Here is a 21,704-nt window from a genome sequence, read left to right on the forward strand (position 1 = left end):
TGAATCCTTTGAGCCTTCCTCTTTTTAATATGTGAGAAAAGAATGCATGGTCGTACCACCTACAGTTCATTTACCAAACCACATCCCTTGGAGCTAAACTTGCTAGAAAGACACCATCAGATTTTGTTCTTAACATAACCCTTCCAAATAGAAATTTGGTATGCTTTTTTAAAACCATCTGGAGATTCTGTAACTTATTACTGAATCACAAAATGCGCTGAGTAGATTTAGAAAAGACATTTTGGGAGCACAAACTCTGTGATTTTGCAAATTCAAGGCTTTGCGACTGCAAAATGGTTTTGTACTTGAGGCCAACATTTTGTGGAAGTTTATAATTTCTGTTTATTGAGTTTCTGTCTAATCATCAAGATCACTTCCCAAACATGACTTCACATATATTTCTCCTGATTTTTATACGGCAAGATCGCAAAAACACACAAATGAGTGTGAGAACACACAAATATGTGTGTTGCCTTGAACTGATGCTTCTCAGAATGACCATATGCTCGGCTTATATCCTGATATACTAAACTGTCTAATTTTGTCTTCCCACTTAAAGATTTTCAAAACACTAATTTTTAGTAATCATTCTATGCTTAATTTTACATCTCAACACGAGTCAGTTCTTTTGTAGCACAAGTGTCACTGTGAGAGTTAACATTTAGAATGTGGCTATACAGATGTACAGGGTCAAATACGAGTTAACAACTACACGTCCTGTGCCTTTACGCTGAGAAGGGGTACCCGACAGAGCTGTCCACTATCGCCACTGACATTTTCCCTCATGCTGGTGCTACTCGAGGCCTGGATACAGCGAGATGTAATGGTGCGTGGGATGAACTGGACAATGGATCAGGAGGATAGAATATCATTATATGCAGATGATATATTGCTCTATCCTGCCTCCCCCTATAAAACCATCCATGCTGTCCTGAACATTTTCACGAATTTTGGGAAGTATTCAGGCTATGCAATTAACTGGAGCAAATCTATACTGTTTGTGCTTCAGGGGCAGGTCCCTCGTCTTACGGCGAATTGCATGATAGAGGTGTCTAGGGATGGTTTCCGATACTTGGGGACATATGTTACGGCATATCCGGCCCTGTTTCATGGCCAAAATCTGACCCCTTAGTTGGCCCGGTTGCGAGCTGATGTGAGGCACTGGAGGTCTCTGCCGCTGTCCCTTGTGGGACGTGCAGATCTCTTTAAGATACTTGCTCTCCCGCGGTTTCTATACATTCTTCAGAACTGTCTCTTCAGAACTGTCCAAACTGTGTTCCAGATAAGTATTTTGCGGCGGTGGAAAGTGAGGTCTGTACGCTGCTGTGGGACGGCGGTGCCACTCATGTATCACTGAAAAAGCTAACCAAGGGATGGTATGATGGTGGCATAGCCCTTCCGGCATATGTGCTGGACAGCTACCAAACGGGACGAGCTGGATACCTGGGTGAACTATATTCCAAAGTCAAGAAACAAAAGTTTATTGGGCCCACGTCTCACACAATAGGCATCTGGCACCAGGCAAACTCCCAGTTGGGTTGGGCAAACACACTTACAAAGCGACACCCTTGAGGCAAGCCCAGAGACTAGGTACCCTGTGTCACCAACCGGGGTTCGACAAATGGGACATGATCGGATTCTCAAGAGTGGGGGATTTGATCTAAAAAGGTTCCATCCTTAGCTTTGAGGAGCTTAGGGGGAGTTACCGCATGGCTCACGGGGAATTGTTCCGCTATTTGCAGATCAGACATGCTCTTCTGGCGGCTTCCACAGACCTTAAAGACATACCAGAGTCGTCGCCGTTAGAGGACCAGTTGTTAGATGGACCGCTACACTCAAAGGCCATATCCCTAACCTATAAACAATTATGTAATACCCTGCCCAACACTTTCGAGAAAGTTAGAGAGAAGTGGTAAAGCGACATAGGACCCATTGAGGAGGAGGACTGGAGGGAGGCCCTGATGTCCCCTAGAGACGCGGCTATTACCCTCCGCTTTAGACTGATCTAACTTAGGATCCTACATCGGTCCTATATGACCGGGCTCGTCCTGGCCAAAATAGGTGCTAGGGCGGATGCGCTCTGTCTTACGGGGTGCAAACATGTGGCCATCTTTTATCATATGATCTGGGACTGCCCTGCTGTGAAACCAATATGGGAGGGAGCCGCAACCAAACTTCAAACTGCACTGAGGAAAAAGTTAGTTCTTACACCTTAGATGGGCTTACCTAATATATGGGTAGCTACAGACCTCACGGAGATTGAGCAACAGATGGCAACACTAGGATTTACCTTAGTTAAACGAGAGATAGCACGACATTGGGGGGCTGCAGATGCACCCTCTGTCCGAGTATGGGTGAAGGAGTTGGATAGGTGTATGGTGGCAGAGAAGGAAGTGTTCATAACTCGTGGCTGCCCCAAAAAGTGGGATAAGAAATGGAAGACATGGAATGTGTACCGGGGAAATATATGTATATCGCCAGTGGTGGAATTGGAAATGAGAAGAAATGAACTCAGAGATGTGCTTCAACTGTAACTGTAATTCACTATCTCTTACATATGTATACTGTGATCGACAAATACGTTAACAATAAAGGTACAATGTATGTTGGTATTGTCAGAATTCCAATAAAAAGTTTAATAAAAAAACAACAACATTTAGAACGTGGCTATGAACCACCAACATCCTACCATTAAAACAAAATCTGCTACTGAATTCCAGTACCCTATTGCAGCTTCCTTGCTTGTAGTAGCTTCCTGAAATAAGAAACAAAAGGAAATGTGCACCAGGAGTGGAGGGAGGGTATGAACTTGTGTGCCAAACAGAATTGTAGTGACACTGGTGGGCAAATAGTAATGATGTTATTTTTCGATGTGAGCGTGGTCTCACTATAAAATGTAGACAACACATTAAGGATACCTCATGTAAAAAGGTGAGTCGGTAATACAATTCTACCAATCACTCCTTTTTCCGAAGTAAAATATAAGCTTAGTGAAGAACATAAGTAAATAGTTGTTCATTACTCAGTAGCTTCAGCAATTGAATTTCGTCATACTCTTTTGCTTGAATTTAAATGCAATATGGTAAAGATAATAATATTATATAAATCACAGTGCCTATGGCATGTATTAATTAATTACTGTGCTTTCTTTATTTATCAGTATATTCCAATGCCAGTACTGTATGGTGTCTTTCTTTACATGGGCATAACTGCTCTCCAAAGCATACAGGTGAGTATATATGTGATATACTTTATTTAATGTAAGGTTCTTGCTATGCATTACTAATTTACTCTTGAACATTCACTTTGTGGTCAACAACTAGACACCGGCAAACAATCATAAATAAAACAACGACGACTTTTTCCACATTCGAAGGTCGTTCGTTGAAGGCTTTTTGTATTTTCTCAGTTTGTTCATAACCTAATATTGTTTTATTAATGTGACACATTCACGATGTATAATTGCATCACAGAAAAAGCAAGTACTCCTCAATCGCCCGAGCGAGCAGCTAGTCATAACATTGGTTATAAAGAGCAGTGTGCGTACTACTAGTTGCTTAGCACAGCGCCGTGTGGGAATGAAGTACATCAGACATTAATCAACAGTGGCAGTTCGTAGCCAATGCATGCACACTGTGTAAAGTGCAGCCTGCAAATGTGCAAAGATCATCTTAAAAATACAAAACTAGCAGGTGGCTTTATAAGAGGACCCTCCCTCAAGAGGAGATATTAAAAGAAAGCCAGTGCAAAAAAGAAAACAGAAACCAAACGTACAAGAAAAAAAAGAAGTAAGAATAGAAAAAAAAGCGGTAAAATGGAAAGCTAAGCATTAAGGTGCACATGCATCAAGACATGCTTTTGCGATTCCTTAATTGCGATTTTTAAGGAATCGTAATTAAGGACTCGCAAAAGCCTATGCATGTAGGAGTCGCTATAAAAATAGTGATTCCTAAACATTCCTTAATTACGAGTCCTTAATTACAGGCCCATAGGAATGAATGGGAAATTGCATGCGCAATTTGTGAGTACTAATAGGTACTCGCAAATTGCACTTGTAATTTCAAGGGTGCAAGGGTGTCAAAAGGACACCATGTTGCAACCCTGAAATTGTGATCTCCACCTATGTTGCGCACACACATGCCCCAAGGGCATGTTTGTGTGCAACATGAAACTTTGAAAAATGTACTTTAGTGCATTTTTCAAAGTTTTTGCAAATTAACGACTGGTTCAATTGCTCAGTAATTTGCAGCCCCAAATAGAGAAATTGCTATTTCACAGTGCTTCTTGCATTGCATTTAAGGAAAAGCAAAATTGCTTTTCCTTAAATGCAATCGCAATTTGGGAAATCGCAAAAAATTGCGATTACCAAAATTGTGCATGCCAAATAGTTTCATGCATCTCAAAAGTCCATTTTGCAATCGCAAATGGCCGATTTTTGCAAATCGCACCATTTGCGATCGCAAAAATCTTTGATGCATGTGCCCCGAAGAGAACTAGAATGGTACCTAGAAGATGTGAGACTAAGCTAAATCTTCCACAAGGCACAGAGGAATAACACACCACTTTAGGGCATCATAAAGTGGATCTAGTCTGCCTCAAGGTGGTCCTTGATCGATGCTTAAAGTTTTTAATACTGGTAGCTAATTTTCTAGATGACTGAACCCCAATTCTGTTGGCTGCAGAAGGGCCAGGGGCAGAAATCAGTAGCAAGCCCACAGAAACTGCTTTCTCGGACGAATCAGATTGCAGCCCACGTCACCTATGTACACGCAGCGAGCATAAGCCCTTTGGCTCTCGAGCAATCACATTCATTAAAACCCCAAACCCCCACAATTGTGCTCTCATAACATGCACAGTTTAATTTAGCTCTCACTTTTGCTGAACCATCCCGTGATCTTCAAATGACCCCATGGACCTGTCAGTCAGTGCTGCACAATTACTGAGCCCGTGCAACCTGGATAAAAGAGTGACACGACATCACTAAACCAGTAACAAATAGCCCGGCAGTTGTTACAGATGATATATTCAAAGCAATTCCATGGAGGAACACGGTTTTAATAGTCTTATGAAACCCATCTACAATAATGTTTGCTTTGAATGAACTGTAAGAAAGGCCCCTGTGCTGTCTGTTTTAAAAAGGAAACTTGAAGTTTTACCCCCAAAGCAAAAAAAACAAAAAAAGGAATAAAACGTAAGTGTGTAAAAATCAAATATGTGTAATTTTGATGATTTTCCTTTCAGTTCCTCGACAGACTTAAACTGCTTCTTATGCCAGCAAAGCACCAGCCCGACTTGATCTACCTTCGCCATGTGCCCCTTCGCAGAGTCCATCTGTTCACCTTCATTCAGATGGCATGCCTCGCTTTACTCTGGACACTTAAATCAACAGTAGCTGCAATTATATTTCCTCTAATGGTAAGCAACGTGTTTTTGGTGTTTCTGTGTAGCGTGCATGACCTCGGTTGAGGCACCGAGTGGTGTAGAGTTGCAGGTAGATTGAACAACTCCTACCAGGTCATCACAGGTTTGTGTGGTACCCTAACGCATGATGGGAGTTGTAGTCTTGTTTTGCTTTCATTGAACTATTTAGACTTACGCGTGTGTCATCATTGGTTTGCAGGTGAGAAGTTCAGGGAGGGGTACAGTGTGGATAATGGCTTTGGGATAGATAGGCGGTCATCCTAGTGTTAGTGAGTACAGCATTTCGTATTGCACGTGCACTTTACGAATGCAGGCTGGAAAATGCCCAGGTGGCTTGCTAGTGGGGAGACTTGCTGTCCCCGTAGCACTTTCTCGCATGGAAACTCACTGTTGGTCATGCTATATTGCTATCTATACCTCTACGGTGTTATGTAAGGTTGTCTTATTTAGAAAATCTCTGGATAGAGCATTATCCAGGGCATATGCAATGCTTAATTTGAAAACAAAAATATGTGCCAGGGCGCAAGATATTTCTCAAGTGGCCACTAAAGCTTGCACCACCCTCTGTCCTTACTGACGGTGGCAAATTTCAGTACCAACGCTACCTGCTAACCATCTACAAATATGTCAGATTTGACTACTTCCTACACCAATAAGAATCTATATATAAAAAATAAGTTGATCTTGCAGAAACAGAAAAAAGTGCAGTGGAATCATGTACAAAATGTAAATGATACGTATTGTATTGTCGTATTTATTAAGTGCACCATAACCCGCCATGTTGTCCCAAAGTGTATTTCCGGGCCTGCAGCACGCTACATCGTGGCGGAAAGTGTGCTTAGAAGAGGATGTACATCCAAAAATGCACTACATGAATACTCTTGTATGTGCTTTTGCACAAAAGTGGGGCTATCGGGGATGTGGCGAGGAGCAATCCCTGCACACCCTTGTGACACAACGCTGCACGTGCCTGAAACCTTAATGCTTTGGCAACACCTTTATGGTGGAAAAGGTGCACTGAGCAGCCACACAAAGGTTCATTGTGAAGTTCTATTGTGTGTGTGTTTCCACTTTAAAATTATTGAAAACAAACAGTTCCACTCAAAGCAATTCTGAGAATGGTTTCCGCCTTAGAATGTCGATCTTGGAAACTTACAGACAGGGATCTTCTGTCCTCAGATGATTATTAATAAAGCACTACTTACACGTGCCTGACTTTTCCATATTGATCTAGCGACCATCACTGTAGCTTTACCATGTCCTGTCTCCTCTCTCCAATAATGCCCATGTCTCCTTACTGACTGAAGGATTTGTGAACAGATCACTCTATCAGTGCATTTTTCGCAGTTCGGGTATGCCCAGATGTGGGTCATGTGCACACTGTCACTGGAACAAAGATATACTGGCTGATTAGAGCTCACTAGGGTGAAAGCGGTCGTAAGTTGCTTGTGTTCTGGTTTAGAGCAGGCCTGGCAGTTGTGACTTGACTGTTCCCACTTCAGTAGGGTCAAGACTGATTTACATATGGCTGGGTCCAAACTGAGGTGACATGATGTGCAAAAAAACAATGGACTGGGATGCGACCCGAGTATTTACCAGTGGCTGAGATTAATTTAACAATTCCATCTATCACTTTGTTGTATACTTTAATGCAGGGGTCTCCAAACCGGTCCTGGAGGGCCGGATCCTTGCCAGATTTTTCAAATAACTACATGTATCTCAATGGGGATATCCAAAACATCTGGCATGGATCCGGCCCTCCAGGACCGGTTTGGAGACCCCTGCTTTAATGTGTCACCCTAAGTGGAATAGGTTTGCCCAGATGTGAGTCCCGTGCACACTGATTCACTGGAACCAAGCTATACCTGGCTGATGAGTCCTAACAAGGGTGACATCGAATATAGGTTTCTTGTACTCGGTTTCAGGGAAGACTTGGACTGGCAGTTCAGGCTGGACTGTTCCCATTGGAGCAGGGTCAAGACTGATTTGTATATGGCTGGGTTCCAACTGAGGTGGCATGGTGTGCAAAATATTAATGAACTGCGATGCAGTATTTACCAGTGGCTGAGATTAGTTCAAGCATTCTGTCCGTCACTTTGTTTTATACTTCAATGTGCCACCCTAAATGGGACAGGAATGCTCAGACATGGGCCCCATGCACACTGTGTCACTGGAACCAAGCTATACCTGCCTGATGAGTCTCAACTAGGGTGGAATTGATGCTAAATTGTTTTTTAATAGAGGGCCTGGCCTGGCATTTCAAGCTGGACTGTTCCCATTGGAGCAGGGTCAAGACTGATTTCCATATGGATGGGTCCAAACAGAGGTGGCATGGTGTGCAAAATAACGATGAACTGAAATGCAGCCCAAGTATTTACCAGAGGCTGAGATTGATACAAGCATCGTATCTATCACCTTTTGTGTGCTTTTGAGATTCTAGAATCTGGCCTAGTCAATTGTTGCTGCTTCGTATTTAAATGATTTCTATTCACAATCTCCTCTTACATCTAGGAGCCCTCTTTAAGCCATGTCATGGGAATCTAGGCTTTATAAATGTTTGCCTATTAGGGAATATTACAAAAAATTGAAATAATGACATCAATTTGCTCAATATCTATCCAAATATGCTGATTTGTTGTTCATGTGCCACCAGTTGCTGGCTTTAGTTGGAATACGGAAAGCAATGGAATGCATTTTCTCTCTCCATGACCTGAGCTGGCTGGACGATCTCATGCCTGAGAAAGAGAAAAAGGAAGAAGAGGATCAGCCCATGAAGCATGAACCAGATTCAATGGATATCGAAGACGTAAGTATTATGTTTGCAAATTATGGATATATGTTGTAATAATAATATTTGACCTGCCGACTTTGTAACTTATATTAACCTGTGAATGCTTATTTTGTAAAACAATAAGTGCATGGGTCCAAACTTTTTCTTAGGAGCCCACAGCTCAAATGCTGATATTTATAAAAACCAAGGCAACCTAATCTTAATTTTATCTCAATCCTATTTCTTCCACTACCACACTCTAAAAGAGTTTTGCATTAGTTTTTAGCATTATTCAAAGACGTTTTTGATGTTCTTGTAATTGTAAGAAAAGTGTAAAGGATGTCGCTATAAATATATCATGTGCAAAATGCTGGATGGCAACAGGGGTGCTACAAAGGCCAAGCTTCACCACTACATACTAATAATGGATATATTTAGTATTGAACGCTGTCTTCCACTCCTATCTTACTCGGATATTTACCAAATTGTAAGCTCATTTGAGATCTAATTTAGAGAAGGCTTTGGCTGTTTTCACTTGATCTAAAAATACCGAGATGAGGGGGATAGGATATTTATTGAAGATGGAAATCACATTCAATCCCCTATAGTCTACACATTGTACATATTCACCATTCAGCTTGGGTATGAAAAATATAGCACCTCCTGGAGGGGAAACAAAACGACAGGCATACACACAATGAGGGGGTAAAGTGCAAGCTTCCTTCTTGCCGAACACATCTCTGATGTCTTGATATGGACGAACTATATGTAGATCTTCTTACTGTTCATGCAGAGTGAACCAGGTCTGGCCTTAGCTATCATCTCTGGTTGCAGTATTCCGAACTCATGATGATATATTTGTCTTGCCAGCTGGTCTCTGGATTGTGCAATCTCACCCACATGATTCCTAATACAATGGGAACATTGGCGATTAAATTACATTCAAAGTTAAGGATTCTATAAACCATTTTCCATGGCATCAGTAAAGGTTCACTTACCCACTGAACATCTTCGGAGACCACAGGTGTTCCATCTATTTCAAGTACAGCATCTGCTACAGTCTTTTGAATTAGTTTAATTGCATGTTGTTCACAAATCCATTCATCAACAAAGCAGCATCATACTCCACAGAAGGGTCAAGCCTGGTCTGTAACCGTACCATGAAATGCGGAGGAATGTGTCTGTAATCATTGGCAACAATAAGATATGGAGGGTATTAAAGGTAGAATTTGTAGTACAAAAAATCTGATTAATTATTGATATTCTGGTTTGAAAGATTTCAAGGGAAATTTTCTCACAGTGTATCTGTCCCTCTTCCGAAACCATATGACCTTCGGGGCAACCATGAACGCACAGCTGTTGAACATGGACAGGAGAATTTCCGTTCCTCCCTGATCAGCCATCACACAGCGATTGAAGGAGAGACCTCTATCTTTCCTTGTTGTCTTCAAACAAAATGGTACATTGTTTGGCTTGGTTCAGTAGCACTATTACCCCATGGGATGGTGTCATTTAATTGAATCGATCTTCCAACTATGGTGGCACTATCATGATCGATTCCCAGACCACCTTTTTCCATACTCCCTCTGTTGTGGTATGATTTCATCTGGACTGTTTGAATACATCACACACACATTTTGCTGGGTTACTGGGTAGTGGCTAATGCTGTCACAACGGGTAGTCAATTTTGAAGAACATATTGCTGAATATATGCAATAAAAGCTTAACGAAGATATTTTTCAAAAAATATACTTTGACTGACTGAGCTGTACATGTGTGTTTCTGGTCTCGGTGCCATTTCCTGCTGTGACTTCCAGTAAGAGCATATAATACCCATTAAACATAAATTACAAAATAATATTTTAATACTATTCTAGGTTCTGACTACACTGGACTTTCTTGTTAACCATTTTTAAACACGGACCTCTACCATAAACTCAGTACTCTCCTTACATATAAATCATATGCTTTCCCACTTCTCCTCTTAAATTAACGGCTGCTTATTTTTCCATTATGTCGTTTCTTTCCATTACTCAAACAAAAGAAATCTAAAAAGAAAACTAATCCCCATCTGTTCTTTTTATTCTGCTCTCTTGTCTCTTCTTTTTAGCCTACCCATCGTTTCCTATAGCAGTGCCTGTCCCTGCAGTCCAAGTTGTTATACATTCAATAAACACATAAACACAAATCCTGACTCTTAAACGTTTGTGCACTAAAATAGAATTAACTCCACATCATGTAGATTCCACTATACACAGTTTAACTATCTACATATGACTACCTTACCCCATAAAGACTTAACACAATGCAGGGAACAGCATATAACAAGTGTCCTAGATGCAACAAACTGGCCACTGACTTTACACTTAGGACGGGGTCCTGTCCAAAGATTTCTGGCACAGGGTGACGACAAACCCGGTCAGAACTCCTAACTCTGGAAGTGTTCCTTCTGGCACTCTCCTCTGCCTCAAAGGCAAAGGAAGCAGGGGCTATATTTTTTAGATTAGCCATAGTTCTTGCTAGGCGGACTCTTGCCATGCACTGGCGATTACAAGAAGGGTCCTTCCATTGTAGGTAAAAGAGGAAGGTCGAGCTTTGGGTGCTTGCAGAGGAATCAGCCCTGAGGGACAAGAAAAGATGAGGTCTGAAACACTGACCTCTCGTAGACGACTGGGCAATCGTCCAGGGAGGTTTTGTGGGGGTGGTAGAGAGAGGAAAGAAAGGCCTTTAGGTCACTGCCCAGGGACGTGGCAGGTCTGACAACAAACACTTTTGGCCTTACAACCGTGGTCGGAGTTTATACACTGGACAACCTATGGATATATGCCCATGGCTGAATTAATGTTTTAGTGGAAGTGCTACAGTATGGTACTCTATTGACTACTAGTCATATTTGATTGAAATGCCTATAATACTTGGATATGCTTGTCATGTTCTACCTAAGCTGCTGTGGCAGAGATACAAATGCCAATAAACACTGTTAAAAGAAATTCCACATCCTGATTAAGACTTCTAGAAACAAATATTACACTTACAAAGCTTTAAAATCTGGCAGTAATCTTGGTTTCCCACAGTTGTGTTTTTAGTAATGGGGCGGGGAAGCATGGGTGCCATGTGGCACAAAATACTAATTTAAGGCACAAATTTGTAAACGTGTGGGAATTCAAAAACATTTTACGTGGCCATTACCTACATGGAAACAGCAGATACATTTGTAAGTATTCAGAAGCCATTTTCCAACACGTTCCCGCCATGGAAGAAAATGAGACTTACTCCTGCCTGGAGCAGGGGTAAATTTCCTTTCATGGTGGAAAGAGAAGAAGCCCACAAAACTATTTAGGTGCAGGGTTTTCTGTATGGGATTTTTTTTCCCCTGTGGTGAATACATGTGAAATGTAGCAGGTTCATTTGCCCTGGTGCAGTAGTTCTTAGGTATGTAATATGAGAAATGGGATTCAGAAAAGTTTGTCATGGGTATTCCGCAAAACTCGCAACTGTTGCAGGTCTGCAAGTAGTAAAACTGCATTCATACAAGGGTGTGACCATGTGTGTGCAAATTTACAACTGACCTTTGAGTATTGAGTCCTTGAAGTGATGCTGGAAATTAACAGTAGTCGTAAATTCCTAGGAATAATCCTGAGGATGTTTGTGACTCCCTACAAGGTCAGAAATGTACTCCAAATTTAGCAGGAAATCAATGGGAGAAATCTTTGCACATTTTGAAACAGTACTTTGTAAATTGAGCCCTTCTTATCAGCGCTCTTTAATTACACTGACTTGGTTTTTGAAATTGCCTGAACAATTGTTTTTATGAAATATAAATAACAAAGTAAGCATTAAAAGATTCATAGAGACTTTCAGAGTCCAACCCTACTAAGGATATTCAAATCGCAGACTTAACAAATTCTCACTCCCGTAGTGTATTGAGTAAATAGTCTTGATCAATAACAAAATATGAGCGAAGTGGAAACTACAATGTTTACATTTTGTTCCACTTCTCTTGCATACGAAAGAACGATTCAGCAAGGTTGTTATCTTCTACCTTCCACTGATCTGCAATATCTAAGCCCTCAGATTTACCCCCACCCAGTTAAATCTGGAGATAATATTGTAAAAAGGCAATAGCATTACTGGTGGGAATTACCTGCAATCTTGATTGTTTTCATCATTCTATGTTTGTTATCAGTGGCACTGTAAACCACTGTACACAGCAGCAGATTCTGGGGCTGAGATTTGAAAGCTGACCATGTGCAATTTCACATAAAGTAACCTTTTCTTTACATAGTGGAAATAAATCTGTTAGATATAGTTTAGTACTACCTAGAAGTACTTAAGACGATATCCACATATTTAGGACTTTAAATCTAAGAGAAGTATTTACAAACTAAAATGGAAATAGATAGAATGTAACAGTACGTAAAGAATGCTAACATGCTACAGCCCAGAGCAGCAGTAGATTATTCAGCATCCCAATGATTGTGATGGCTGCACAGAATACTTTCACAAGAACACCTTGTCGTCTCAAAATCGGCCCACTGTTTCAAGTTGTGGAAAATATATTTTCCTTTAGTAACTGTAGCAAAAATGGAAAAATGTATGTGGTATAATTGGGATTTTTTTGTCCTGCTGACGTTGTATGCTTTTTATTTTTAGTCCGAATTGCTATACCAAGAAAAAGCACCGGAAATCAATATTTCTGTGAACTAACTGGTATTGATGCCATTTGCAACATAAGGTGAGCACAGTTATTTGTATCATTTCACTTAACACTTAAAAATGTATTCCCACCAAGCAAGAGAATTACTTAATCAATTTTTCAGATTTCGTTACTTTTGCTCTTACGTGCATGAACAGAAGCTGGTAGCCCAATATGAATGGTGTATTCTCACATGACTGGATGAGTTCGCCTAAGACATATTTTTAGTACTACATTATTTAATACATAGTTATTTAGCTAATTACATGTTTTTAATCTAGTAAGATAACTACCAATCTGTTTTTTTTATTAATATGCATTTTTGTGTTTTTACTTATACTTTGATGTTTTTTGGTTAACCAACTTTAGTATTATTACTACCAACCAACTCCCAAAGGCAAATAACAGTAGCAATATCTCATTTCCGAAAGTACACCTTTTGGCAAATATTAATGCAAACTAGCCACTGGGATCTGGCATTTCCTTAACTATGTTTAACTCTGATGTGATTGCAGTCTTAAAAATCACAAAATGTCCTTTCAGGAAAAACTGAGGTTAATTCTGTTAATATTATGCGTATTTTTATTTTTATTTTAAATTATACAACGTGAAAATCATAATCTTAAAGGGTGGTGCTATATTGTACAATAAGGTTATTACAAAGGTTATAAATAAAAATCTAGCAAATAGTAGAACAGAAATTCAAAGAAATTCTGATTGAAACAGCCACATAGAATGCAGAAATAAATTGGTATAACCAGAAACATGAAAGAACACACTGTTATGCCTAAATTATAATTAAAGAAAACTTTGAGGAAGAAAGCAAAGATAATTAACAGAATAGGAAGAGCTAACTTTCTTTTTTTATGTAGTATATTTTGGGAGCTTAGCTAAATACCTGTAGAAAAGGGTAGATATTTCCAGATGGAAGGGGCTCCTGAAAAAGGAAACTGTTGAGCATGTAGCTTCGCACAACAACATTTGGGAAGTAGAAACCAATGTACTGATGTAAACATACACTAATAAGTAAGGGATCAAGAGTAATAAAGCCCATACATTTTACTATTTAAGAAACAATAGTACTACCCAGAGTGAAAGTGTGAAGAGACTGAATTAACGTAGAGTTAGCATAGAAAAAAAGTAAGAGAAACTTAGTTTTACTCAGATTACGTTTTAAAATGTGCTGGGACATCTAGTCATTGGTAACACTGAGATAGGCTATTGGGAGATGTATATCAGATAGTGATGACACTTAAAGAATGAATTATCATATGTGTTATAAGGGCACCCAGTAATCCTAGAGGGCTGGTCTATAAACTGCCATCTGTATGGCTTTAATCTATACTAAATTTCAATTTATCACCTGGATCTTCATCTCATAAACTAGTAATCATTCACATTCTCATTACTAAATAATGTAATTGTAGGACAGTTCATTACTTATACCCTGAAATAATTTGATATATTTACCATATAAATAGAAATTAATTCACAAGAAAAGGTTAATTCTTATGCATGACTTGTTCATCCAGATCGCACTAATAGGGGGTGGTCATCCTCCTCAGTCATTAGCCTGTTATAGAATTTTTTCCCAACTTTTAGCGAAGTGTTTCAACAACATGAGCATCCCGTAGCATGGAGACTTCTTCTATTGTTGATGCCTTTTAGACATTCTGATTTTTTGGACCTGATTTATGAGGAAGATATGGCTGTTGTATGCTTAAAACCTTTCACAAAGCATAGGTTTGTGTTGCTATGGCGTATAGCAATTTAGGTCATTTGAAGTATGATCAAAAGTAAAAGGCTGTCCTTTGATTAACCAACCCTTAGTCGAGCATCCAGAGTTATGTGCATGTATCTATTCTATGGTCTTTTCTAGAACTAAAAGCAACAGCCTTTATTAAAAGCCCAAACATCATGAGTTTTCCATACATTTTGTACGTGAAAAACTGTGATTGTACCATGATTAGAACATCTTAAAAATTTAATAATAATGGACTCATAACAAAAGACATTTAACTATTAAGTGGGGTTCAAAATAAATTATACACTTTTTTTTATTCCTAAATAATTATAAACTGAAGTACGCTAATGCAGTTACACATTAAAATAGTTATTGATTTCATTAATGTCGACATGCAAAAGAATAACATAAATTACATGAAAGTGCTGTAAGTATCCCCTAGTTCATACAATTTCAAGATCTCTGTATAATGGGGCCAGTTCAAAGTGCGCAACAGATCTTGATGCCAATTTAAAGAGCCATATGTATCTGATCTAGAGTGTCAAGAAGATCCTGCAATCTTACTGATTTAAAACCCTTCACCTAGAGACCAATTTAAAGCGCCATGTCCAGCAGGTTTAAAGTCCTGGGAGCGTCCTATGGCTGTTGCTGGGCTACTTTGGCACAGTCCAATGGGGGGCACTTTACTAGTTGCCTAGTTGTTTACAAGCATGAACGTGCAGCTTTAAGAAATTTCAGGAAGCATGCAGATAGCTGTGTGGATTCACCTTTCAGGCAGCATTGCACAGCTTCTTAGCATGTCTGCATATTTAGTGCTCGGAGTATGGGAAAAAGTAAGAATCTTCTGTAGTGCAGACTATGAACACCAAAGATTCTACTCCTCTGGCTCACAGTCTGCATTGCCTATAGTCATCATGTTCATTCCGACCATACCAATAAACTTTTAGTGGGATCATTTCAAATCTTATTTTTACCAGCAGATTTTTTATTTTCTTACCCAATGGTTTGGAAAAGATATTTTCGGAGTGCACCCAGGTCATAGGTCATATAGCTTGGCTGCCTAGCTGCCATAGATCTTCCCCCTCAGTTGGGCTATCTCAACTAGAGCATGCCGACATGCCCTTCGTCCAAGCCTAAGATATCTAACATGACCGCCATTCCTTGCCGAGTTGACCTTATATGTGCTTTCTATGAACTATTACAACTACCAGAAGCACCCTCTACTATAAACATTGATGTCATCTGCCTTGCTATACGGACTACTCCCGGGACCGCATTGCCGCTACAGACCGCATTAGATCACAGTGATTCATACTCAGGTAATTCTGGACTTTGCACTCAGAATCCTCTCTCACCGCCCTTTCTTTTACTTAAGTCTCATATGTCACGTTGCTCTTGTTTTTTCCAGGTTGTTGAGATTATATTTATACTTCTCTTGACTTCCTTCGTTAAATTGCTGAACTTCCGATACACGCCTGAGACCACCGCGCATATGCATGTCTCACTGTCCACCTATTTACCAACCGGTATAAGGGCTCTGATGCCACTGGTTCTGTTCACCTCTGTACCATACCTTTTCAATTATTTTTGTTGGTCCACTCATCGTTTATGCACTTTGTAAGTGGATGTAGTTGCACTATTCTCTTTTCTGCATATGGCTGGGTTAATTTCCTAACATGGTTGTGTCTACTTAACCTTTTATGCCTATCACCACATTATACATCCTTACTTTCCCACTCCTGGCAGATACACTCGCCACACTTCTTCCCACACCACAACTGTGATAGGAATCACAGGCCCACCTTTATCAGGTGATACCCATCTCATTAATTTCTGGCCTGAAAAAATTACTTTGATCTCATCTGATTCTTGTAGCGAATCCACCTTCACCTCAAAACATGCCAGACTCCTGCTGTATGTCGGATTTTGTATGACCTTTCTTTTTCAATTATAATAATGTTGCTATCTTCTACTATCCATGCCTTCAAGCTATTCTTGGAACATAGATATATGTGACATTTGGATTGCGTTTACAATGCTTCATTTGTATATTGGCAAATAAGATTGCCTGTACCCTGTTACTAAAACTATATTATACTTTGGAAATCCATACCATTAGAACTGGACTAACTTTGGGTACTGGTTGGAATACATTTCTTTACCTGATCTGCTTGCTCCCCACATTTTAACTCGCTCTACCATTGTTTTGCTTTTGAAATTGTGCCATTCCTTCCTTTCCTTTGGGTTTAGTCTTTTGATGCGTTTACCTACTTGAGTTGAATTTTCTTACGGCTGTCCTGTCCTTGACATGACTGACCAGACACATAGATTGGTGTCTTTTATCTTGTCTTCTGCTTTCTTCACTAATTTATGTTGTTTGCTATGTCAGGCTTGAGAAAGTCCCAGGCCTGCGTGCCGCGAAGGGGCGAAGCAGGTATTGGCTGTTTATACACATTTCTCATACACATCCTCTTGGAACCTCTTTTAATTGTAAAGAATAAAAATCATCATGCACAAATTTAAGATAACTGAATTCATGAACTCATTTGAACTACAAAAACAACGTATGTCACAGTCACTCAGTTATGTCCTACAACTCTCTATGGACTCTGTTTTAATGGGTAAATGGGTTTCCGATCCATACGGACAACTGAGCACCCTGATTCTCCCCATTCACCAAGGATGAGCAACCTCTGGAACATTCACCCCTTTCTATCCCACTTGTTTTCCCCTTCAGTCTCTGCACGACTTGATACACCAATATTAGTTTAGCTTGTTTTAAGCGTAGATTTGAATCTGGTTTGCTGAGAGGTTACTCACCCATTCATCCTGTGCCTCCAGATTGATAAAGAGCAGTTAGATGTCAATTAGACAGAGGACGATTTATCACCGACCATAAAGTGTAGTTTATAGAACACCCAAGTCAGTAAATTTCCTGATGCCTGCTAGGCATGATTTTGGGGTGTTGTTTGGTCCCTATTGTCCAGCCACACCCAAGATACTCGTAGAAGTCCACCTTCTCAGTTCTGCTCCCTTGACTGAACCATGCTAGCCATTTTGTAAGTTTGCGGTTGGTTATCATGGCTTATGTATTTACAGCATTAATTAGTAGGTTGTTAGCTTCACAGTAACTGGCCATGGAATTCAAGAGTCTCTAAAGGTCTATCTGAGTCTGGTCGAGGAGTACTTTGTCATCTGTGTTCTGCTACATCTGAGTTATGAGGCCTGCTACCTTTGATGAAAACACCCTTGCCTCTTCCAGGTATTCCGTTAAGGTTAGCCAAGTAAACAGTGGCTAGCCCTTGTTGGTTGGAATTTTTGCAGATGTTGACCAGCCAGAGCTCTCCTTCATTTTTACCTAGGTATCCAAATACAGTGCTATGAATGCACTTAAAAGGGGAGATCATATACCCCATTTATTTAGTTTAGTCCAAAGTTTCTTCTTGAGACACTGTCAAAAGCTGTTGTGACATCTATAAATCATTGGTGCACATTGCGTTGATCACCTTTTCCAGTGTATTCACAATTCCTCAACTACAGGATGTTACAGGTGTAAAACTGATTAGTGAGTGATTAGATATACATTTTTAATATAAGTTTACCAATCCGATGGTGAGATGTTAGGGGCATCATGTTGATGTTTAACTATCGACATGTGGTTTATCCATAGCCAGAATTTCCTTTGGTCCTTTGATTGGGCAATCTCATGGGATTGTTCTTCCCTTTTCCTGGCATATATCACTCTCCTATGTCATTCGTAGTCGGCAACTCTATTTCTTGCAGATACATTGCCACTCTTATCCTAACATTGAGCTCCAAGGGCTTTATTTAATTCAGATTTTAATTTAGATATTTGCTCTTTGAGCTTCGTCAGTTGTGACATATTCCTGTCCTCCTCAGTGTTTCTTGTATTGCTGTCCCGGCCCTTGCTGTATCCTTCAGCCTCCTGTAGGGTAGTGGCTAGTGTTTCCCATCGATCTGCAGTATTCATGGGGAACTCTTCTTGGAGCTGCTCTAGTAAAGGCCAGAGCCCAGCTCAATCATTATCCATTTTATTCTTCTGATAGGTTCCAGGTTCTCCTGTTTTCCAATGTGATTTATCTTGGGGCAGTGTGTTCCCAGAACTGTCACTTTTCATCTTAGCATTGTGGTTGTTAGCCAGAGACGGGTACACTGCAAATGTGCTGATATGATGGAACGGGGCTATTGATGCCAATTTATAGTCGAGCGTGGCCATCCTGATGAATGAGTATAAACGGCTAATGAGTTTGTCTTGAACCTGCTGTTCAATAGCTGAAGCCCCTTGTTGTTGAGGGCAATGCTAATCTCACTGCCATGCTTGGCTGGTCTTTAGAGTTGTTTCTGCATTTGTGGGAGGTTCCATGTGTGGTTGTTAAACTCCTGGCACATGTTGCTTGACCCCGTGTACATTAGATTTTAAAATCGCCCATTATTTGTCATGTTAACTCTGGATGTGAAACTTGTAGACCTCTCAGCACAGGGAGAAGAAGGGCAAGTGTCTTTTCCCTTTTGTCTTTTGCTGAATGAAGATAAAGGCTCGCTATGACAAGCACAGAGATCTTGCTGTGGCTGGGCTCACTGACTTTTGTTACAATGATGATAACGTTGCCCTTCCTTTTGGGGGTACTGCTAGCTCATCTATCACGTTTTTTGATTTCCTTCAATTCTTATTATTTTGAACTTTGGGTTCAGTAGTAATGAGGTCCATTGGTACACTTCTTCCATAATTTGTAGCACTTATTTCTTGGATGTCTCCCTCGATCAAATGGGCACCCCCACTTGCGGATCCTAGGTTTGTGCTAGTTTTTTGGGGCTCACTGTCACTCGTTTGCAGCACAAGTGGGTCTCCCAACTTGCTAATATAGGTCTTTTTACGTTTTTGTCTCCATATTGGTTTGTGGGGCCTGTACTGGGATGTGCGTGCAAAAGCAACACACTGCGAGTCCTCATCTTGTGAAGTCTTGTATGAGCATACAATGGGCTCTTGTTGCTCCTGATGTCTCAGGTGATTTACTGGTTCAAGTGGTCTTGAAGCTGGTCACAAGGCTGTTTGCCTGTGTGCAATATTTAGTTTGCTAGGCTTCATTTTGGTTGTCTAAGGAATTGCCTACTTTGCTAGTGAGTAAGAATGTTAGATAACAAGGAGTGGTGCAGTATTGTTGGCAATGTCAATGGCATGATCAAAGGAGACACGTGGAAACAGGGACAGGGACACGAAGCACTATACTGTGCTGTACACCTCAACTTTTTGCCTTTTAATTATTTGATTGTGTTTTTTTCCCAAACACCTGCTTTTTGCATTGCTCTCTCACGCTTCGTGGACTGTGTGAAGACTCTTTCTCTGGTTTTAACCACCTCCACCTGGCGGATTCCTTGCTCTTGCCCTCTCCTTGCCCTTTGTTTACCTATCACCCGCTGAACGGGTGTATGTGGGTATGTGGGCACTGGGTAGCGGTGAGTCCTGCTGGAAATGCAGTTTTCTTATGGCTTGCTTATGGTGGCTCGTGGCTGGTTGATCCGCCGGTGGGCATATAGGCTCCTCTAGCAAGCTTGTTGCACAGCCCTAGTAGCTGCGTTGCCATAGTCACCCCTGCTTCCCTGTTTGCAGGAGCTTTTCCTCTGCTTTTACCTGGTCTTCGGCTATCAGGATATCAAACCGTTGGGCTGCTGTCCTCCTGGCTACCCCCAAGCTTACAGTGAGCGACAAACTACACCCTCACGCTTCACCAATGCCCATATGTATTAAGTCTCTTTACTCCAGCTAATGCACCTGAGCGATGCACTCCTTATCAATACTTGAATGTACCAATACCATACCAGAATACTTGCTGCAGTGTCAGGACTTGGGCATGTCACCAGATCTATAAGAATGGGTCACTTATTCTGCCATGGCCGACCTGGCTGGTGTTGGCTGGGTACACCCCTCACCCAGATTTAGCCCAACAGAACCTTCCGGTCAGCCGGGCTATGCTATATCAGAACATTTACAGACTGCTGAAACCTAATAACTATGGTATGGAACCCCTTGTGCTTGTGCCAGGAGGCAACTCTCCACAAACCAGTATTGCATAAAGAAGAGATCCCCTTCTAGAATTCATACATACCACATCATTTATATGCAAGCTATCCACATACCATCCATAAAGAAAAAACACAGAATTATGATCACATGTGTTCCTATATGAATGACAGCTTCTTAGTCACAATGTACAAGCTGAGGACACATTCCACCTTATGTTTTTCACTACCACACATGATATTCTATCTATAGACATAACACCAGATGTTCTATAGCCAATCCAGGAGCAACACAGGTTGTACCGGGAAATGCTCCTTGACATGTAGTTGAGTGGGAACTATAAAGCAGTTTCTGGGTTTATTTTGGGTACCATAAAATGCAAAGCACTTCTGCTGCTGATCAAACGGAGACTTGTGACTGAGTCTCAAGTGGAAAGGGAAATATACAGCTAGATTCATGAAGCATTTTTGCGGGCGCAAACGGTGCGAATCGCAGAATTCGGCCGTTTGCACCCGCAAAAATGGCATTCAATCAATCAATCACAGCATTTATATAGCGCACTACTCACCCGTAGGGTCTCAAGGCGCTAGGGGGGGGGGGGGTCCGCTACTGCTCGAACAGCCAGGTCTTGAGCTGCTTCCTGAAGGCGAGGTGGTCCTGGGTCAGGCGGAGGTGGGTCGGGAGGGAGTTCCAGGTCTTGGCGGCCAGGTAGGAGAAGGACCTTCCTCCTGTGGTGGCTCTTCGGATGCGGGGGACGGCGGCGAGGGCGTGGCCGGTCGATCGAAGTTGGCGTGTGGGAGCGTAGAAGTTGAGGCGGCTGTTGAGGTATCCTGGGCCTTGGTTGTGTAGGGCCTTGTGTGCGTGGGTGAGGAGACGGAAGGTGATTCTCTTGTTGACCGGGAGCCAGTGCAGATCTCTCAGGTGTCCGGAGATGTGGCTGCGACGGGGGATGTCCAGGATGAGCCGTGCTGAGGCGTTCTGAATCCACTGGAGTCTCTTCTGGAGTTTGGCGGTGGTTCCGGCGTAGAGGGAG

General features: G+C 41.1%; 1 protein-coding gene across 1 annotated transcript in view; it reads left to right on the forward strand.

Moving 5' to 3' along the window:
- The window catches only part of LOC147702880 (electrogenic sodium bicarbonate cotransporter 1-like), a 386,862-nt gene that overhangs the window by 357,106 nt on the left and 8,052 nt on the right, over positions 1-21,704 (forward strand). The window contains exons 18-21 of the mRNA XM_086931461.1: positions 3,161-3,229; positions 5,242-5,415; positions 8,075-8,227; positions 12,845-12,926. Coding sequence (XP_086787587.1) covers positions 3,161-3,229; positions 5,242-5,415; positions 8,075-8,227; positions 12,845-12,898 — 450 coding nt within the window. The 3' untranslated portion in view covers positions 12,899-12,926. The remainder of the gene's footprint in view (positions 1-3,160; positions 3,230-5,241; positions 5,416-8,074; positions 8,228-12,844; positions 12,927-21,704) is intronic.

Source organism: Lissotriton vulgaris, chromosome 7, assembly GCF_964263255.1.
Source record: "Lissotriton vulgaris chromosome 7, aLisVul1.2, whole genome shotgun sequence".
NCBI lineage: Eukaryota > Metazoa > Chordata > Amphibia > Caudata > Salamandridae > Lissotriton > Lissotriton vulgaris.